The 18816-nt window shown below is 36.4% G+C and overlaps 3 protein-coding genes, 1 non-coding gene and 1 pseudogene across 8 annotated transcripts; 3 read left to right on the top strand and 2 right to left on the bottom strand.

The window, feature by feature from the left end:
• Nucleotides 1-306: 306 nt before the first annotated feature.
• On the top strand, nucleotides 307-2750 carry LOC18590638 (L-type lectin-domain containing receptor kinase I.8 pseudogene; annotated as a pseudogene).
• Nucleotides 2751-4255: 1505 nt separating this feature from the next.
• On the top strand, nucleotides 4256-4386 carry LOC148761047 (U6atac minor spliceosomal RNA). Its single transcript, XR_016028701.1, has one exon. It is a non-coding gene; the product is annotated as a U6atac minor spliceosomal RNA (small nuclear RNA).
• Nucleotides 4387-5219: 833 nt separating this feature from the next.
• Nucleotides 5220-9357, bottom strand: LOC18590637 (Major facilitator superfamily protein). 4 transcript variants are annotated; one of them, XM_088809630.1, is made up of 15 exons: nucleotides 9204-9355; nucleotides 8704-8902; nucleotides 8524-8624; nucleotides 8193-8271; nucleotides 8002-8061; nucleotides 7812-7878; nucleotides 7601-7725; nucleotides 7409-7510; nucleotides 6950-7327; nucleotides 6758-6805; nucleotides 6593-6655; nucleotides 6408-6488; nucleotides 6196-6294; nucleotides 5771-5908; nucleotides 5220-5660 (listed from the first exon to the last, which is right to left on the bottom strand). In XM_088809630.1, exons 1-15 carry the CDS (start codon nucleotides 9257-9259, stop codon nucleotides 5526-5528), a joined length of 1731 nt encoding a protein of 576 aa, XP_088665756.1. In that variant the 5' UTR covers nucleotides 9260-9355; the 3' UTR covers nucleotides 5220-5525. The 4 variants fall into 4 exon arrangements, with proteins under 4 accessions (XP_088665756.1, XP_088665757.1, XP_007016336.3 ...); XM_088809631.1 differs by having other exon boundaries at nucleotides 9210-9336; XM_007016274.3 differs by lacking the exon at nucleotides 9204-9355 and having other exon boundaries at nucleotides 8704-9112.
• LOC148761046 (uncharacterized) lies at nucleotides 9280-10917 on the top strand. Its single transcript, XM_088809633.1, has one exon. It carries the CDS (start codon nucleotides 9792-9794, stop codon nucleotides 10500-10502), a length of 711 nt encoding a protein of 236 aa, XP_088665759.1. The 5' UTR covers nucleotides 9280-9791; the 3' UTR covers nucleotides 10503-10917.
• Nucleotides 10918-11097: 180 nt separating this feature from the next.
• LOC18590635 (transcription initiation factor IIA large subunit-like) lies at nucleotides 11098-16241 on the bottom strand. 2 transcript variants are annotated; one of them, XM_007016272.3, is made up of 11 exons: nucleotides 15661-16241; nucleotides 15275-15448; nucleotides 15022-15174; nucleotides 14811-14868; nucleotides 14677-14735; nucleotides 14331-14459; nucleotides 12753-12905; nucleotides 12042-12105; nucleotides 11753-11913; nucleotides 11532-11615; nucleotides 11098-11433 (listed from the first exon to the last, which is right to left on the bottom strand). In XM_007016272.3, exons 1-11 carry the CDS (start codon nucleotides 15781-15783, stop codon nucleotides 11410-11412), a joined length of 1182 nt encoding a protein of 393 aa, XP_007016334.3. In that variant the 5' UTR covers nucleotides 15784-16241; the 3' UTR covers nucleotides 11098-11409. The 2 variants fall into 2 exon arrangements, with proteins under 2 accessions (XP_007016334.3, XP_017983002.2); XM_018127513.2 differs by having other exon boundaries at nucleotides 14677-14868.
• Nucleotides 16242-18816: the final 2575 nt, after the last annotated feature.

Below are 18816 nucleotides of genomic sequence, written 5' to 3'. Positions count from 1 at the left end.
ACAAAATCCTGCCACATAAATTCTATAGCATCCCCATTCGTTGTAATCATCATGATCTCGATAATAAAAGCATTTATGGTAAACAATTTTAGCGGCTGTTATATTTGAAGTTTGGAGAGTTAGGTGTTGCATACGGTAACTCTATCAATTACTGACAGCTAAGAAGGTTTTCCAGGGTTGGAGCAAGAAGCCAAAAAGTACATACTTCTTTTTGTCATGTTGTAAGTCAATTGCATGTTCTTTCTTAATTTCTGATATGATATTTATGGTCACGGTCTGAAAATGATATTAAGACCTGGTAAACATTGTCAGAATTCTAGACTCTGTGAACTTCCATCTTTGAAACCTACCTTACTTCTTCGTCCCGATGACTCTAGGGGTAACAGGTTTTAACTGATATTTTCAGCCCAAGAACTGGATAATCCAAAATTGCCATCTTCCTCTCCCTGATTTGTTTTCAATGGCTGGAATTTGTAGATTTCTCCATATTCTAGTTACTCTGGCTACAGTTTGTTCCATTGCCTTAGCTAAGGACCAAAACCAGTTTATCCACGAAGGCTTTCATGAAGCCAATCTTCATCTTAATGGAATTGCCAAAATCCACCCAAATGGCCTATTGGAGTTAACAAACAGTTCTTATCAACAGATTGGTCGTGCTTTCTTTCCTTTGCCTATCAAGTTTAATACATCATCGTCCAATAACTCTGGTTCTCTGTCATTCTCTTCCAGCTTTGTCTTTGCCATGGTCCCTGAGTTTCCCAAACTCGGCGGCCATGGCCTTGCCTTCACTATCTCACCATCTATGGAGCTCACGGGAGCTGTAGCTAGCCAGTATTTTGGACTTTTCAACACTAGAACCAATGGCCGCTCAACCAACCATGTGTTTGCAATAGAGCTGGATACTATCAAAAGCCCTGAGTTTGAAGATATCGATGCCAACCATGTAGGAATTGATGTCAACAACTTGCTGTCCAACGCATCAGCTCCAGCAACTTACTATTCAGAGACGGAAGGGAAAAATAAGACCCTGGAGCTCATAAGTGGAAAGCCAATTCAGGTGTGGATAGATTATGATGAAAGAGAGATGCTACTTCAAGTAACACTAGCTCCTCTTAGAACCAAGAAGCCAAGGCGCCCTCTTTTGTCAGCAAAGCTTGATCTTTCTCAAGTATTCTTGAAATACATGTATGTTGGTTTCTCTGCATCGACCGGGGCAATGTCAAGTAATCAGTACATTCTTGGATGGAGCTTCAATAAAAGTGGGCAAGCACAAAGCCTTGACTACTCCAAGCTTCCTTCTCCACCCCATCGTAGATATCCCGCGAAGAAAGTAGATTTCAGGATCATGGTTCCATTGCTAATTATGAGTCTTCTGGTTATATTTTTCATTGGAGCTGCTTACAAGACATGGAGGAAGAAATATGAAGAAATAAGAGAAGACTGGGAACAGGAATATGGTCCTCAGAGATTCTGTTACAGGGATCTTTACAAAGCAACAAATGGTTTCAAAGAAAGAGAACTCCTAGGAGTTGGTGGTTTCGGAGAGGTTTACAGGGGAGCTTTACCTTCTTCCCATGAACAAGTTGCAATCAAAAGGGTCTCCCACAATTCAAAACAAGGGATGAAGGAATTCGTAGCTGAAATTGCTAGCATGGGAAGGCTAAGGCATAGGAACTTGGTGCAGCTCCTAGGCTATTGCAGGAGAAAGGGAGAGCTTCTCTTGGTCTATGATTTCATGCCCAATGGAAGTCTTGACAAGTTCTTATTTAGTAATGAAAAACCGAACCTTAATTGGGTTCAAAGATTTCAAATCCTTAAAGGAGTAGCATCAGCACTTCTTTACCTTCACGAACAATGGGATCAAGTTGTGATTCACAGAGATATAAAAGCTAGCAATATTCTACTAGATGCCCTTCTTAATGGAAGACTAGGAGATTTTGGGCTAGCTAAATTCCATGAGCATGGGGCCACTCCTCAAACCACTCATGTGGTCGGTACTGTGGGATACATTGCACCAGAGCTCGCTAGAACTGGTCAGGCCACAACCAGCTCTGATGTGTTTGCTTTTGGGAACTTAATGCTGGAAATAGCTTGTGGAAGGAGAACTTTAGAACCAGAAAGACCGCCAGAAGAGATAATTTTGGTTGATTGGGTTCTTCAATTCTGGAAAACTGATCTGATTCTTCAGACAAATGACCCAAGATTGGAAGGTAACTATGTGGTGACAGAAATGGAATTGGTACTGAAGCTGGGTTTGCTGTGTGCACATCCTGCACCAGCAAGTAGGCCTAGCATGAGCACAGTGGTACAATACTTAAATGGGAGTGCCTCCTTGCCAGAGTTGCTACTTGATGGTGCCAGTGATTGTGTGATTACAGTTCCTCATCAAACATCTGTCAATGATATGTCATTTCCTGCATCATGTGACAACTTTTCTGCCAATTCCTTGTCTAGTACAACTGATTCCATTCTCAGCTGTGGTCGCTGAATTTGTTAGTATTTTTCAAGGCTCAGTATGGTGAAAATACAGCAAGCTTATGTCTGTTTAACTGCAACAAACGTCAAGCAGAGAGTAGTAACGGAGAGGCCTATTTGGCTTAGCTGATGTAATCGGGGTGGTGTAGAAAGATATCTTACGTTCCAATCGTAAAGCTCTCTTATTGTACCAATAAATAGATAAATGAAGGAGCAGTTATGGTGAGAGGAGGTTGAGAAATTTGAAGTCCAGGAGTTACATCCATTTTGCTACAGCTTATGAGCATTCTTGTGTTAACATTACCATGTTATTAATTTAGTTAAACTGCGTACTGCAGCTAATCTGTAAAATCTATCTACCAATAATTTTATGGTTGCCTCACCTATGATCAGTTCAGCTCACAGATTATGAAAATGAAAAATCCACTTCCAGATTTCATTTCCAGGTTTCCATTTTTCAGGAAACATAGGAGAAACCTTAATCTGCCATAGGCAACAAGGTCCATAACCCCAACATCGAAACAGTCATAATATATAGTAATTATTGTATGAAAACAACAGGAAAAATGCGGACTTAGTACAGATTCTTCTGCTTGAAAGCCTAGAGGCTAGGATCATGTTGGAACAGAACAAATGTTAGGATCATCCAGCTTTAATAATCAGACTACCTCAACTTAAACAAAGTAGGCAAAAGAATCAGAAACCAAACAAGATCGATAATCTCCCATTTAGTATTTGATTTAACGTCACCCTTTAGTCATTAACGGGCATTCAAAGCAATGGGAGGTGACATGATATTTTGTACATGACAAAATATTCTTGTTTGAAACTTTGACAAAACATTCTTCTTTGAAACTTTGAGCACACGGGTTGATTGTGTCATATGAAAGAGTTGAAATTTTTAGAACCGACCAATAGTTTTTCTTTTTTCATCAATTATGAGGAAGAATATCCAATGACTTCATCTTTGAATTCGATGGCTGATAACTAGCAATGTCTATGGAATCAAGACTTTGGCACAGTGCTTAAGCCATAAAACTTGTTGACTAAAGCTACTTGACAAATAAAGGGTTATTGGCAAAGGGCCATAAAATGAATAGCAGAAGCGTGATTCATACGAACATATCAATAATATATCCTTTTTTGTTTGTATCGTCCGTAGAAGGAAGAAAGCAATAGACACTGCATGAAACTCCTTTGCATTTGAGCTGATAATTTACATGGTCACAAATATTTTCCAATAGATAAATCTTTCCTCGTCTCGTTTGCAAGGAAAGATGTAGCGGCGGGTCGTATTTCCACGCAAGCTAATCAACATTAATTAGTCATGTTGCATACGTTTTTGGTCAATGTCAGCTTCCACGTTTCCTGGAAAATGACATAAACGAGTCAGATGTGAACATTGAATTGCGAAGTTAATACTGCTTGTTTTAGTTGATTCTTTCAGGTAAGGTGGTTTCCCTATTTGCAAGGTACCGGCGATGAGAGTCACGAGACAACGATACATAACTAAAAAAATGAACTGATTACCGTGTCCCAAGTGGGAAAACTGTCAGGTGTTTAGCAACGATATCCAGATGGACTTCAGCCAATAAGCAGTTGCAGCAAGCCAATTTTAAGAAGTTTTCAATTCTTCAAACAATAGCATTTCTACAAATTTCATCTTGGTGCAGTTGAGTTTGACACTAGAAATAGATGTGAACAGCCTGAAATCTAATGTATCTGCCCAAGCTGCTTATTTTTCCCATGTAGAAGGAAAACAAACATATATTTTCCAGGAGTGTTCGTAGAAAGGAGAGATGGTTGGCATCTCCCCTGACAGGGACGGGAACAGCCTTCGGGCTTACCTGTTACCAACACATCCGGTTAAGGCTTCCCACCTTCAAGGTGGATCTCTAAACATATATTTTCCAGGAAATTTTCAGAAAGATCAATGGACTTGCAAGTTTTTTTTTTTTTTTTTTTGGAAAAGTGATGATATTATTAATAGTCTCACTTGGGAGACACAAGTTTAGCCGCTGTGGCTTACAAAAAACAAAAAGAATCGTTAGTGTAAGGACTGGCAAGATATCAGATGGTTTCTGATATGCCAACGAGAAGGTACATCAATTGATCTTTCTTCTTACAATAACACCAGACACACCAAACTAAGAATTCCATAGTAAGTACAAAAACATGGACTTTGATAATATATAACAAAATGACCCATTTAAACGTTTTCCACCCCCAAGTCTAATTCAAAGTAAGCATCCGCAAGTGACCACTATTTGTATGTTCTTTTAGGAAAGTCTTATCATCAATTGGAGCACTTGCAAAGTGAACACTATATTATTGGATTTCAGCAGAAGTGGACAAGCACAAAGCCTTGAAATTTCAAAGCTTCCACAACTGTCACTGATAATTGAGGAAGGAGAAAGCCAGGTGGATTGATTATCTTTATTATATTCATAACAGCTGTTGTTGTGCTGATAACAATCCCTGGAATTGCTTACTTTTTCAGGAGAAGAAATATGAAGAAATAAAACTATCTTACATAGATCTGTCAATGGCTGTAAAACTGTGAAAGTAGATTCAGGATCTTATGGTTAACCAAAATATGAAAACATTTCAAAATGCCCACATTCACCAACCTGGAGATCTTTCTCCTGTGCAGCAAGCTTCTTGGCAACAATACAAGCACTTGAAATTCAATCAGCAATCAAAAGCACTCAAATGATTGTATTTAATGCAAGAAATAAGTCAAATAACAGGAAATAGTTTTTGCTGGGTGTTTTTGGGATATTGGGATACACATAGACTTCTTTCAGGAGCATGTCATAACCCTTCTTCGCGAGCTTTTCAATTGAATACACAAAAATCTCCATCATGGCATTCGTTTAAGAAGGGCATTGATTATCATACATACAACTCCATTTACATGTCATAAGAAACGTTCAGCTAAAATAGTAGTCCAACAAATCCCATGAGATTATAAATAGAAAACCATCCAGTGCAATCCTGAGAAATATCTTTGCCCTGAAATCATGATGATAGCGGGAATTGCTGAGCTTTCACTTCAGGATCTTGGATTCTATTTCTTCTAAGCTCAAACCTTTAGTCTCAGGGACGTAGAGTACAACAAACAAAAGTGATGACAGAGCAATAGCACCAAAAACAAGGAAAAGATTTTCTGCTCCTAGCAACTCCTGCAGAATCAGCAGATATTAATTCTGATCGCAACAGTCAAATTCAAAGCACTAAAAACTACAAGAAAGCAACTTTAAAAGAAGTACTCTGTTCAGAATTGAATCAATACCTTCAATGGTGAGAATGCAAAGGTAACAATAGCATTTGAACCAAAGTTAGTGAGAACTGCAAGACTAATCCCTTTCCCTCTTGTGCGTAGTGGGAAAATTTCAGACACCATTAGCCAACTGATAGGCCCAAATGATATCTGAAACATCATTTACAAGGGAAAGTGTCAGATTAGAGTACACCTTGGTCTCATGGACAAGGAAAGCACGTGAACAGCCTTTTCTTTTTTTCTACTTTTTCCACATAATTCTCTTTCTTTGATTTCCAGCTTTTTTTTTTTTTTCCATTTGGAACCGCTTTCCTTTTTCCAACCATGTTGAAGCTTTATTAGTTCTTTTCATATGTAAAACTCTAGGAGGGAAAAGAAATAAAATAAAATTTCTGATCCTAGAAGGTGTCCCAGTGCCAAAAAGAGAAAATACTGGCCTGATAGCAACCGACATAGAGAAGTAGAGCAGCTACAGCAACGAAAGGGAATCCTCCAAGAAATTTGTAATAAGCAGAAAGAAGAAACAAGGAAAGAGCCTGCAGTGCAATGAGTTCAGAAAGACAAATAAAAACTTCCATAATCATCTTTGCAAACTAACATACCTAAGGGCATGACAGTTCAACAGAAATGAGGGGAATAGTTTACATACAATCCCACCAACACCTCCAATCAGCAAAGGTCTTCTGCCAAGATCATCAACTTTTACAACAGCTATCCAAGTCATTAGTAACTACAGGAAGGTATATTTAAAACAGTAATTAATCAGCATAGGAAAGAAGGTAACATGATAAACCCTGATTCAAAAGTTAAATAACAAGATCTATTAAGAGTTACCTTGAACAAACCTACTAGAACGGAAAGGCGGGTAGCATCAGCAGCCGCAGAAAATCCAGCACTCTTCAGAAACAAAATTACAAAAACTATTATATGAGTTTGGATAATTGACATATCCATTTTAAAAACACTGGGATAATAGAGAAACGATTCAATTATCAGTACCTGTAGAATTGGACCAGCATAATACAGAACACTCGGTTGGCCAGTTATCTGTCATAATAAAGGTACTAAATAAGCTCTTTAACATAAAATTCTGAATTCTTAGTGTTCCCTCCTCATATGTTTATTAGCAAAAAACATAGGAATATAATTTATAAATAAATAATAGTACGGATGAGCAAGGAGGAGTAGTACCTGTTGAAAAAGGACTAAACCTCCAGCGATTATGAAGGCTTTCAAACTTGGCCCCTGAAATACCTCCAAGATATTTCCTTCAGATTCCTGTTCCACATATGTAGACTTCACTGACAATAGGTTATCTTCTATTTGCTTCTCAGATGCTTCATCACCTGGAGCCCGACCCCGTAGTTTGCTTAGGGCAAGGATGGCCTTCTCTTTGTATTCTTGTAAATATCCTTTACCTTGAACCGCTCTGAGAAGTAACCAGCGTGGTGATGGTGGGAGACTCCACATGCCTATTCCCATAAGTAATGCAATTGGAGCACTACACCCATACATGAATCGCCACCCCCCAACAGCATTAATTTGGAAGCTTCCCACAAAATATCCCAACTACAGAGGAATCCATACTTGAGCTCAGCTTGCTTACAAAGAAATAAAGTAGGTAGTCAAACAACATGTTTAAGAACTTACCAAAATTCCCAGAACTATGAATAGTTCCTTTAGAGATATTAGTGTACCACGTATCTGAGATGGGCAAGTTTCTGCTATGTAGAGGGGAGCCCCATGCATGGCCTGTGCAATGGCATTGTTGCAGGATGTTATAAGTAAGCACATCATAATAAATCTACCAGAAATACCAGCATTTAGTTTTGTGAAGCTCACCAGTCCAATACCCAGGCCATAAAGTAGCCGTCCTACTAAGAGAACACTAAGGTCTGGAGCATAAGCAGTCAACGAACCACCAAGCACATATAATAGAGCAGCAATGATGAGTTCCCTCCTCCTTCCTTCATGCACAAATCAAAAATATTGGTTAAGAGAAATTGATACATATAAGCTCCAACTATGATGAAGAAGTTGAACAAAGGACTACCAAGGAAATCTGCAATTGGATAGACAAGGAGGGAACCAAGAAGCGCCCCATAAAGGGAGCCACTGACCTGCACTCAAGCCAATATAGTTAGAAAGAAAAAGAATACATTGTCATTAATTATTGACAGAAAAAGATCGCAAATGTCCACAAAAGATGCACCAGTTGTGTAGGTAAAAGCAAGGAATCATACCACTAGACCAAGCTGAACAGCTGAAAGGTTGAACCAAGTAATGCCACTAAGCTCAGGTGACTGACATTATCAACATAATATATTAGATGAAAAAATATGATCTTTTAATGTAGTTAATGCTGCTGAACTAAACAAGAAATGGTAAATTAATTGGATAAAATTATGAGAAAAACAGTAGGCTGTTGAAGTACCTGCAAAGAGATGGTAGCACCAGAGGTGGCACCAATGTCATACCCAAATAACAACCCTCCCAGAGCTGGGAACAAAAATCTGATCGCAAGAATCAAAATTAAGTCAAGTCACTAAATTGACAGAAGGTTAGAGGAGACTGTTCATTAAAATGATCTACAACCTATCCCTAATTATTCCTTTCTTCAAATTTCCATTATCACCAACTATACTAAGAAGCTAACCCTTCTCCCTACCAAGAAGATAATTGGACAAAAAAAAAAAGGAAGAAAAAACCAAAACTACCCAGTGAAGGAAAACATAAAATTAAAAAAAAAAAAGATAAAAACGTACGGCGAAATCACTGAAGACCAAGAAAAACGCTCTTGGTAAGCTGAGTCAGGTCCAAGTGACTCTGCTTCTTCCCCTGAAGAATAATCCCTCTGTGCAGCAACCTACAAAAAGCAAACAAAAAAATCCCATGATTTAAACAACCCAAAGTTCAAAGAGAAATCATAGTCATTGATACTTTACCTGGAATCTGGGTTTCCGACTACAAAACAGTGATGGACTTGAAAAGATGTCAATCTTGCAGTAATCTTTTGCTTGAGAGCACAAAGTCTTTGGAGAAAGTCTTGGCCTATTAGTGAAGGAACAGAAAAAGAGAGGGAGTGGTTTCTTTGGCCGGTGTGACTGTGAGATTTCGAGGTTCAGTAGAGGCTTAGTAGTGGCACTGCAAGCCATTGGAAGAAATGATCAGAGAATACACAAAAAATAAAGAAAAAAACACACAAAAATCTGTCGGTTGGTAGGTGATTTTCCCGCTTTTATCTTGTTTCTGTCCTTTTATTTTATTTGTTACCATACGACACATGTGATGGATTCTATTCTTGATATTGAGGCTTTGGATTTATTCGGGTATTTTCATGTCAGCTATATGCAATAATTCAACTTTGTTTTGTTCAACATCAGCTAAAAAAGTTAAAAAAAAAAACTTAAAAACAAAATAAGAAAAACGGTTTTTGGGTTCTAACTGTAACTTGTCTTTCGTTTTGGGTTTTGACCCATAATTCAAGACAGTCGAAGGCATATGGAAACTGCAACTTATTGGACTTCCAACATTACAAAATCAAATGAAACCGTGGTTTTGCAGCGAAGATATCAGATGCAGTTCAGAGAGAAACATCTTGTCAGCCTCCCAAAAATGGTAGAATAATGATGGGTTTGACTTGGGGGATTGAGAAAGTCTCGTTGGAAAAAAATATTAGCCACTCAAAATAAATAATGCCCCTGAGTGATTCAGGAAATGACCGTTGCCCACACCTTTATAACTGTCTTTCGACAATGCCTTTCCAGCACTCTCCTTTCATCACCCCTGTTAACTGACCCCATATTTCCCGGTTCCCAAGACAAGGTCTTGATTGACCATTCCCCGCCCCCCCGCCCCCATTCCCACTTCACATTTTCCCTTCCTCTATTCTCTATATTTGACCTTTTTATATCTGTCCTTGAGTTGCCATGCTCATGTTTAAACCATTGATGGTTTGGGGTGTTGAGAGAGATAGAAAAGAGAAAGGGAGAGTCGTTTCTGTTGGAAGTTTCCAGGGGGTTTCATATCAAGAATGGAGGACGGTGGGAACATATTCGAGAAGCAATTTATTGGCATGACCAAAACCAAAGTAGGGAAGCCACCCACCAGGCTACAAAAGCATGCTCCGGCGTCTCTTAAGCTTGATCGGATAAACACTGCCGCTGCCGGGACCCGCCTTTTTGGGACCTCTGGTGGGACTTCTCCGGCTGCAATTCCCTTACTGTCGCCTGTCACTTTATCACCGTATCCATTTCCAGATACAGAAGAATTCGTGGTTCTAACATGGAAAAATGGTGACCAAGGCACTGATGACAACACGCGGCGTTTCATTTCAACAATGGAGGACGGTGGGAACTTATTTGAGCAACAACATATCGGCTTGACCAAAGCCATAGCAGGGAAACCACCCACCAGGCTACAAAAGCGTGCCCCAGCATCTCTTAAGCTTGATCAGATGAATGCTGCCGCTGCCGGTACCAGCCCTTTTGGGTCCTCTGGTGGGACTTCTCCAGCTGCAATTCCCTTACTATCGCCGCTCATTCCATCACAGAATTCATTTTCAGAGATTGAAGAATTCGTGATGCCAACATGGAAAAACGGTAACCAAGGCACTGGTGACAAGAAAGCTGCAATGCCAACACCAATTGGTTGGAAACATCCAGCTGTTCCAGCATATGTGGAGGCTTCAACTGTGTTCACTTTGTTTCAAACCAAATGCCTTCTTGTCAATGATGCACAGTGATGCTTTTGTTCTGCATCTGTACATCAAATGTGGTTGGTTCACTTTGTGTTTTTCGACCATAAGGTAGATTTGCCAGTGTAGTTAGTTCATATAAAATTGATGGTGTCTTGATCGATGGGGATCTTTCTCCATAGTCGATACCGGTGTCTTTCATCTTGTTGTATAATGCATTTCCCATGATGGGAAGCTTCTTGGGTGATTTGACGTTGCCTATCATTTTGCTTGCAAGAAAGATGATAACGCGATTTGTCTCCCAGAGTTACGGTTGTTGATTCCCCTTTTGGAAGAGGAGCATGTTTTGAATATGGGATTCTGTCTATTCCTCTTTGTTGTTGCTTTACAATAACAAATCGTTGCCTTTGGAAATTTCAAGAGGTAAAGCAGAACACTCAAATACAGGCTATTTTTAACTTAATTGTGCCTTGCATTTTAGCTGTTGCTAAATGCTACCACCACAAGCAAATCAGTGTATTGTTTCATGTCTTTCACTACAAGGAAGAATGATGTTTCAGCTAAAAGCAGGAACGAAAGCGAGGTTTGATTTTGAAACCAAAGTGCAACAAATATAAGTAAACAAACAATTGAGACCCGTAAATGAACCAAAACGTCTTAAGTATGTAGTAAAAATAAAATTACATATTCCATCGCAGAAACGTTAAAACTTCATGAAGCATCTCAAGTAGCCATCCATTCTAAGGCCGAAAAAGCTCTTCCTTTATGTACAATAGGACAACCATCCAACCCAAGTCTCACGGAAGGTATTAAAATAAAACATGTCATGCCCTTCCTTCAAGATTTCACTCTAATATTAATCGAAGAAAAACTACCAAACACCCAATAAGACCCTTCACTTGATCTTTTAAAGCAATTTGCAATTTGATGGTGAATAGACATTTCTCTAACAAAATCAGAAGTCAAATTCACCTGTTGCCTGCAAAAGATTATACTCATTCAGCCAAAAACTTTGATTCAATAACAGTGACAGACGAGTAAAAATAAATGCCATATATTACTCAGTGACAAGCACACCTTATTAAAGAGAATGTCCTTGTTGTTTATATGCATGATGCCATCCTTCAGTGTGCATTTCCATCTGCTCTTGGTACGAGTCACCTACAAACACAAACATACAATATCATCAGTTATTGTCTACATAGAAGAGTAATGAGACTACCAAAACTTATATAAATACAAATTATGAAGTACGTCATGGGCAGCAATGACGCACGCTGCAGAAATAGCAAAATCACCTTGTCAAATTGAGCCAAAACTAAATGCTGTGTGTTCAGCTCCTCTCCCTGGTCCACATCATCCAATTCATCATCATCATCATCTTCATTCAATGGCTCATCGTCGTCGTCATCTCCAGTATCATTTTGGGCAACAGGAGCAGGAGTTGCAGCTTGAAGGTCTGGGAGGTAAACAAGAAAAGCAGGTAAACCAAAAAAAACCAACAAATAAGGGAGAGAGAGGGAGGAACAGGCATATAATCAAAGTACAATAAGATGCAATCCTCAATTCAATCATTGCTAAAGTTACCATTAGGAGCCGGTGTGTTCACTACATTGTAGTCTTCATTGACAACTCCTTGATAATTGTATATCTTCAAGGTAAGAGAAGAAAATCAAAAAGCAACAGCCTGTAAGTTAGTGAAATCTCCAATGATATACATGAGCAACAAAGAGAAAAGGCCCATTCTAAACCACATGCACAAAGTAACACTGTTGCAAAATGTCACAAAATAAGATTAGGAACCGACCAAAGAAAAACCAAGAACCATTCTATCACTATGTTGCAGAATGTCACAAAATAAGGTTAGGAATTGACCAAAGAAAAATCAAGAACCATTCTATCACTCAGTTAAGGAGCAAAACTACCATTGAACTGGTCACTGGTTTCTAAATTTGAAAATTTTCTATTCCCCCCACTTACAATATAAGCAATGCAGCCAAAATCTAGATTTATTGTGGCATTTCCCATATGCCAATTCAACTTTACCCTCAAAAGATTACCATCACCGGTTTTTGGGGTCAGCCAAGTGCAACTGCAGATACCAAGTTGGCTAAGCATTGTACAGTAGTTATACACTATATATAATGCAACATCGAAATTGAACTGCAATTAAACAACGCAGTCATATTAAAAGATAGGTTGCATGCCAATATCAACATAGATAATTGCACAATGCATCTCACATCAGAGAAAATAGAACAGATGAATGTCATTGGAATATCACAATATGATACTTACATTAGGAGTTGAAAGCATATCATCATATGGATCAGGAATTGGTCCATCCAGTTGAGGGATCTTTGAAGATGACCTAGCCAAGTGTGCTAAGATCTCGCTTTTTGCAGTGGTTGTAGAATCACGTCTATCAAGGAAATCACTACCCTTACTTCCCTGAAAGTTTAGATATAATACATTAAAGAAGGGTGTAAAACACATGACAACTACAAACTCAAATATTCCAACAATATTTCTGGTTTACAAGCACCCTTCTGGTTTCAACTAGCATAAATAAGTTTCCTCAAAAATATTCATCACATTATAGCTCATAGTTGAAACAACTACAAACTCAAACATTCCAACAATATTTCTGGTTTACAAGCACCCCTCTGGCTTCAACTAGAATAAATAACTTTCCTCATAAACAATCATCACATTATAGCTCAGAGCTTCAACTATGTTTGCTTTTGCGTTATTATTAAGATAAAAAGTAAATAAAAGAGAAAAGAATGTGGGTACAAAAAAACATCTTGTCTGAAGCAGATCCAACAATAATGAATAAAAGAACTTAGGCTAACAGGTATGTCTGCCGTTTTCCTTCATATAACAAATTTACAAATGTTCATACTGGCAGTCCCTCTCTAAAAGAAAGAGTACCCCAAAATGGACAACTTGCAAGACTTCAATAATGAATAATTCAGTCAATGAAGTTGACAGAGAAATGAATAAGCAGACACGCAACAATTCACTAAATTGCACCAGCAATTTCACTAGTAAGGGGACTTAAGAAACCTCTTCTTATCACACTGATCTAAAAGAACTGTCATATACTGTCTGCCAACTGCTTTACCCTTTGAGAACATTCTCTGTCAGCTCAAAATACACTCATCAACACATACTTGTAACTTTTAAGAATATTCTTTCCTAATTCACAAAACACTTAATGACTACTAACCTAAAACCTGTAACTTCAGAGGAGACCACAATAACTCTACAACAGTACAGAAACAGAACTTCCAGGAAGACCTTGATCCATGTCAAGCACTACCAGAATGGACACTAATCAACTTATCACTCCTTTATTCTCCATTTACATAGAATAAACTAGTCCTGCTCCTACCAAATACCGACTAATCAGTATTTGACCACAAGAAACATTACTCATTTCAATATTACTTTTTAAGCAGTTTATCAGTGATGTTATTTTGATAAGCAGGAAAGATCTTCACCAGCATAAGACCCTTGGAAAAGAAGAATAGCCAATGGATGTTGGGTCTTATAATGCGTGTAATTACAGTAATTGCTAGTTTGCCATATCAAATCAATGGCTTGAATCACTGTGATATTCTCATATTAGGCTGCAACAACACAGATTTAAGAATCCTGTTTTCCCCAAAGAAGATTAAAAAAAAAAAAAGATTCTACAACTTTCTGGAGAAGAAAGGCAAATCCATGATTTACATACAGAAGGAGATAAAGTAGAGGTCTACCAGAGCCACACACATCCACAGAAGATATCAAACCATGATTTGCGATTGAACAAAAATTTCAAATGAACACGCACATGACAGACTGTCACTAAATAAGAGGATAACTAACCTCTGCCTTTGCAACTTCAAATATGGCATCTCCAGCTCCATCTTGTTGGGGTATATATCCACCACCATTGTGATATTGAGTGGTAAAATCCTCACGTTTTCGCTTTCCAGAAGACATCATAAAGAAGTCCTGGAATTTTCTCCAATATTAAAATTAATCACCAACTTAAGTAATAATAGTTCGTCTTGACATAGGAACAAGGATTATTGAACGAAATATTTCCAAAAAGAGTCAATTCAAACCCTTTGGGATGTGAAACCCTTTTGCATGACCCATGAGTGCTCCTCAAACCAGAAAAACCCAGACATCATTATGCAGTTGTAATTTTACTCGTAACAGGAGTTACCTGTGTCAGGGGTTGATGAGAAGGTCCTCTATCCACCTCATCCCGCCCTTCCACATAAGCTACAAGAAAATAGCACTTATTATTAACAAACCGTAGTGGGTTAGAACTAATTGCTCTTTTAATGACATACTCACCGACATTAACATCAACACTGAGTGGGGTCCTTTGATTCGGCCAAGGAGAAGGAGATTGCTGTGGAAAAAAAAATAAAAAGTATAGATCACCAATAAAGCTTCAATGAGCCAACAAAGCCACTTCTTTTTCCTTTCTTTGGCAAGTGCAAAAGTACAACTACTGTTACACAATGTTTCCCAAATGAAAATGGCACTAACAGAGCATGCTTACCATATACGGGCTCGGCCTTGCACCTTTCGCATCAGTATTGCCGCCACCATCAGTCACAGGAGTAGGATAGTCACTACTTCCAGTAGGGATGTTATACATAGAACCATCTGCACTTCCAGGCAACGGTGTAGGAACAGGTGTTTGCAATGGAGTCTACATAATTAAAACCATTAATCAAAAAATCACAAAACAAAAATATCCACCACAATTTAAGCAAATAAAGGCACTCAAAGCAGAGTAATTGGGCCATAACCGGAGGGAAAAGCATATCAGCTGTAGGAGTTTCATACTCCTCGGGCCCTTCGTAGGGAACATTAAGATCGTGCACCGGAGTAATTGGGCCACCAGGTGTGGGCTGTTTCTGACCCGAAGACCTCTCAATTGGACCACAGACTACTCCCGCTTGCATCATCTTCATTTCCCAAATCTAAAAATCCAATATTTCGCACAATCAATTCACTAGATCAGTTTCATTTCGATAAAATTAATCAAAAACCCTAGCGTTCCAATCAGATCAAATCGAGACACACCGATAATCCCCAAAACCACAAATCATTTTCTAAAAATAATTAAAAAAATCGAACCCTAAAATTAAAAAGAACCGAATAAAAAGGAAATGAGAGAAGGATTTTTTTTTACTCCTTGAAGTTCGTTGAGGACAGTTTCCCCGGGTCCACCGTTGTTGATGAACTCATCGCGAACCTTGTTGATGACGTCTTCGATGACGTGGATGTACACCGCGCTCGTTGTCGACGAGGCCATTTCGTTTTTCCTCGAATCTTCTATCTAGCTCCTCCTCCTTCGATTCTTCTTTATTTTCTTTTTACAGACAAGAAAGAATTCTCGGATTCTTTTTCCTCTCGGTGAAATTTTAGGAGAAAAAGTAGCGGAGCATGGGAAGCGAACTTTGAAAAACCGATCGATCGGATACAATCAGAGAAAGGAGACTAGGGTTTGGCGAATCGGAGCTGGAGAGAGAGAGAGAGAGAGAGGATAGACAGAGAGGGCGGACGAGAAATCGAGAATAAAGAGTGGAATATAAATAGGTTTGCATCCGATTATAAGGAATGGGGCCACGTGGCATAATCTGAAGAGCTCTTTCAGATTTTTTTTTTCTTTTTTCTTGTATCAGTTTCTTCCTAGGAAAGGCTGTAGCCTGTAGGCAGAGAAAGAGAGAGAAGTGATGAGCTAAATGCTCTGTACAACTCCTTTTTTTTTTTTTTTTTGTCACTAAATTTTGTTTTGGTCGTATATATACAGAGGGGGGAGGAGAGGACAGTCGAGTTTGATCATGTCCACGTCAGCGTGTGCTTGATTGTGGGTCCCATTTAAAATAAACGGTACAGATCCTCCCAAATTGGAATCTGCTGTCATCTTTTCTTCAAATTTTAGGGAGAATGACTATATATAATAATTTTTTAAAATAAAATTGACTTAATAGAGTAAAATTTTCATAAATTAATATTTTTTGATAAAAATTTTTATTAATTAATGAAGATATTATTTAATTGATAAATTAATAGTTTATTAATTTATGCATTAATTTATCAAAAAATTTTATTTTTTCTCAAAAATTCAATTTAGTATATATAGTGTGTATTATGATTATACAAATATTACTTAATTATCGAATTACGAATTATCATTATTTGTTACAAGCAAATTATTGATAACATCATAAAAATAACAAAAAAGATGAAATTAAAAACGATAGTTTTATATTAGAATTTATTGATGCACTAAAAGAAACAATTACATTCCATAATTTTCTCTTACAACTCGAGAACAATACTCTAAAGCTTTTTAATGCATTGAGAATATATATTAATTTCAAGAAAAAACAAGTAATATTAGAATTATATTTTACATAGACCTCCTAAATGAGTCATATATATATATATATATAATTTTAACGTATAAAGAGATCATTAATTTATATATTAAGTAGACTTACGTAATTTTTTTAAATGTATTATTTTATAAATTTAACTAATTATTAATTTACCATGTTGATCTCAAATCAGGATTGATAGAAAATATTATTTAATCGAAATTATTAATTTATCGAGTATTAATTTATAAAAATTTTATTGTGTATTAAATAGTTCAAAATTACTTAAAATATTTGTCATTGGAAATCTTCAACTAAGTAATTTTCCAAAATCGAAATGCTAATCGACACTACATAGGAGCAAATTAAGTCTAAACTTGTCATTAGTCTTGAACCAAAGGTTTACTTCCCCATTTAATAAATAATTTTTCACACAATCAAAAAAAGACATAGACAAAGATGTACTACTTCTATTATTTAATGCCCAAAATAGAAAGGTTTGTCAAAGAAGCAAATATAATTGAATTGAGTCCTTATTCATTTCTTACAATATTTGTTGAACCATCATTACATACGAGTGACAAGTAATGACAATTAAGCAACACTTATTGTCACTAGTGACAAAATATTTGTTGTAGGTGAGAATTATCATTTGTGGGAATGGGATTTAGACTTAGATGAAAAATTTTCGATCCAATGACATATAAACCTTGTAATATGGTTTATTATTTTATAGGTGAGCAAATGGCAACCACTTTTAATGCACTAATGCTGACCGGTGATTATGTAATTGATGTTGAATGTTTGCCTTTTTTTTTTTTAAAGTGAAAAAGACCAAAAAGAAAGTCAAATAATCACTCTTATTTCTTCACTAATTTGGTTTATCGGACCACTAAATTTTTATTAGCTAAGTTTTAAATATAGTGTGTTTGTTTTCGGACATGTGACTAAATGATTGGTGCATATTTTTTATTACAATAAAATCTCGATAAATTAATAACATTGATTAAATAATTTTTTTAATCGATCCAGACTTGAGATCAATATGGTAAATTAGTAATTTGTTAAATTTATAAGATAATACATTTAAAAAAAAACATAGTAGTCATGTATAAATTAATAATCTCTTTATACATTAAAATTATATATATATATATATATATACATGACTTAATTAAGAGGATTTTGTAAAATATAACTAAAATGAAACTTGTTTTTTCTTGAAATTGATATTTCCTTATACTTTATCTCTAACTTTTCTCAGTGCATTAAATATTTTTGATGTATTGTTCTTGTATTGTAAGAGAAAATTGATATTGACTGATAAATACTTTACTTACTTATCGTATTCGATATTATTTCTTGTCTCATTTGTAAGTTAAACTTTTTTTATATTCAATGTTGCCATTGCTTTTGGGTGCAATTTGGATTTTATATATTGTATTTACATAATGCTTTATGCATTTTATCCGTCATTATTGTTTTTTTATACTTTTAAGATGAGAAGTTACTATGTTTAGTTTTATCGTTTGTGATATTATATATCCTTTTTATAGATGTTTTTACTTGACTCAATGTTCATGAAGTATATTAATTAAGTATATTAATTAAGTATACATTAAATGTAATTTTAATTTATTGTAAAAATGGATAGATTCATGATCTCTATTTAAAAAGATTAATTACATTTGTGAATTTATTTTGACTAAATAAATGTTAATTTGTAATTCAATAATTATGTAATATTCGTATAATTACAATACACAATACATGTATTAAGTTTAATTTTTTGAATAAAAATATAAAATATATTGATAAATTAAATTTGTATTAATTAATGTATAAATTAATAAATTATTAATTAAAATAATATTTTAATTAATTAATAAAAATGTATAATTTTAAGATCTTAATTTATGGAGATTTTACTAGATTTAAAGCGTTGTGCATTTTTTGGGCCAATA

This window comes from Theobroma cacao, chromosome 9, assembly GCF_053813885.1.
Source record: "Theobroma cacao isolate CCN51 chromosome 9, ASM5381388v1, whole genome shotgun sequence".
Taxonomy (NCBI): domain Eukaryota; kingdom Viridiplantae; phylum Streptophyta; class Magnoliopsida; order Malvales; family Malvaceae; genus Theobroma; species Theobroma cacao.
The sequence above is the reverse complement of the archived record's forward strand: the minus strand, read 5'-3'. Positions and strand labels throughout refer to the sequence as shown.

Bases quoted from the DNA above. Each gene is read 5' to 3' on its own strand.
- LOC148761046 (XM_088809633.1), top strand. From the start codon at position 9,792: ATGGAGGACGGTGGGAACATATTCGAGAAGCAATTTATTGGCATGACC.
- LOC18590637 (XM_088809630.1), bottom strand. From the start codon at position 9,259: ATGCCTTCGACTGTCTTGAATTATGGGTCAAAACCCAAAACGAAAGAC. The intron at 8,062-8,192 runs GTACTTCAACAG...TGATAATGTCAG, and splicing joins GTGCTACCATCTCTTTGCAG to TCACCTGAGCTTAGTGGCAT. The intron at 7,879-8,001 runs GTATGATTCCTT...GCTTGAGTGCAG, and splicing joins CTGTTCAGCTTGGTCTAGTG to GTCAGTGGCTCCCTTTATGG.
- LOC18590635 (XM_018127513.2), bottom strand. From the start codon at position 15,783: ATGGCCTCGTCGACAACGAGCGCGGTGTACATCCACGTCATCGAAGAC. The intron at 15,449-15,660 runs GTAAAAAAAAAT...TTGGATTTTTAG, and splicing joins TCCTCAACGAACTTCAAGGA to ATTTGGGAAATGAAGATGAT. The intron at 11,616-11,752 runs GTGATTTTGCTA...TTGTGTTTGTAG, and splicing joins TTTTGGCTCAATTTGACAAG to GTGACTCGTACCAAGAGCAG.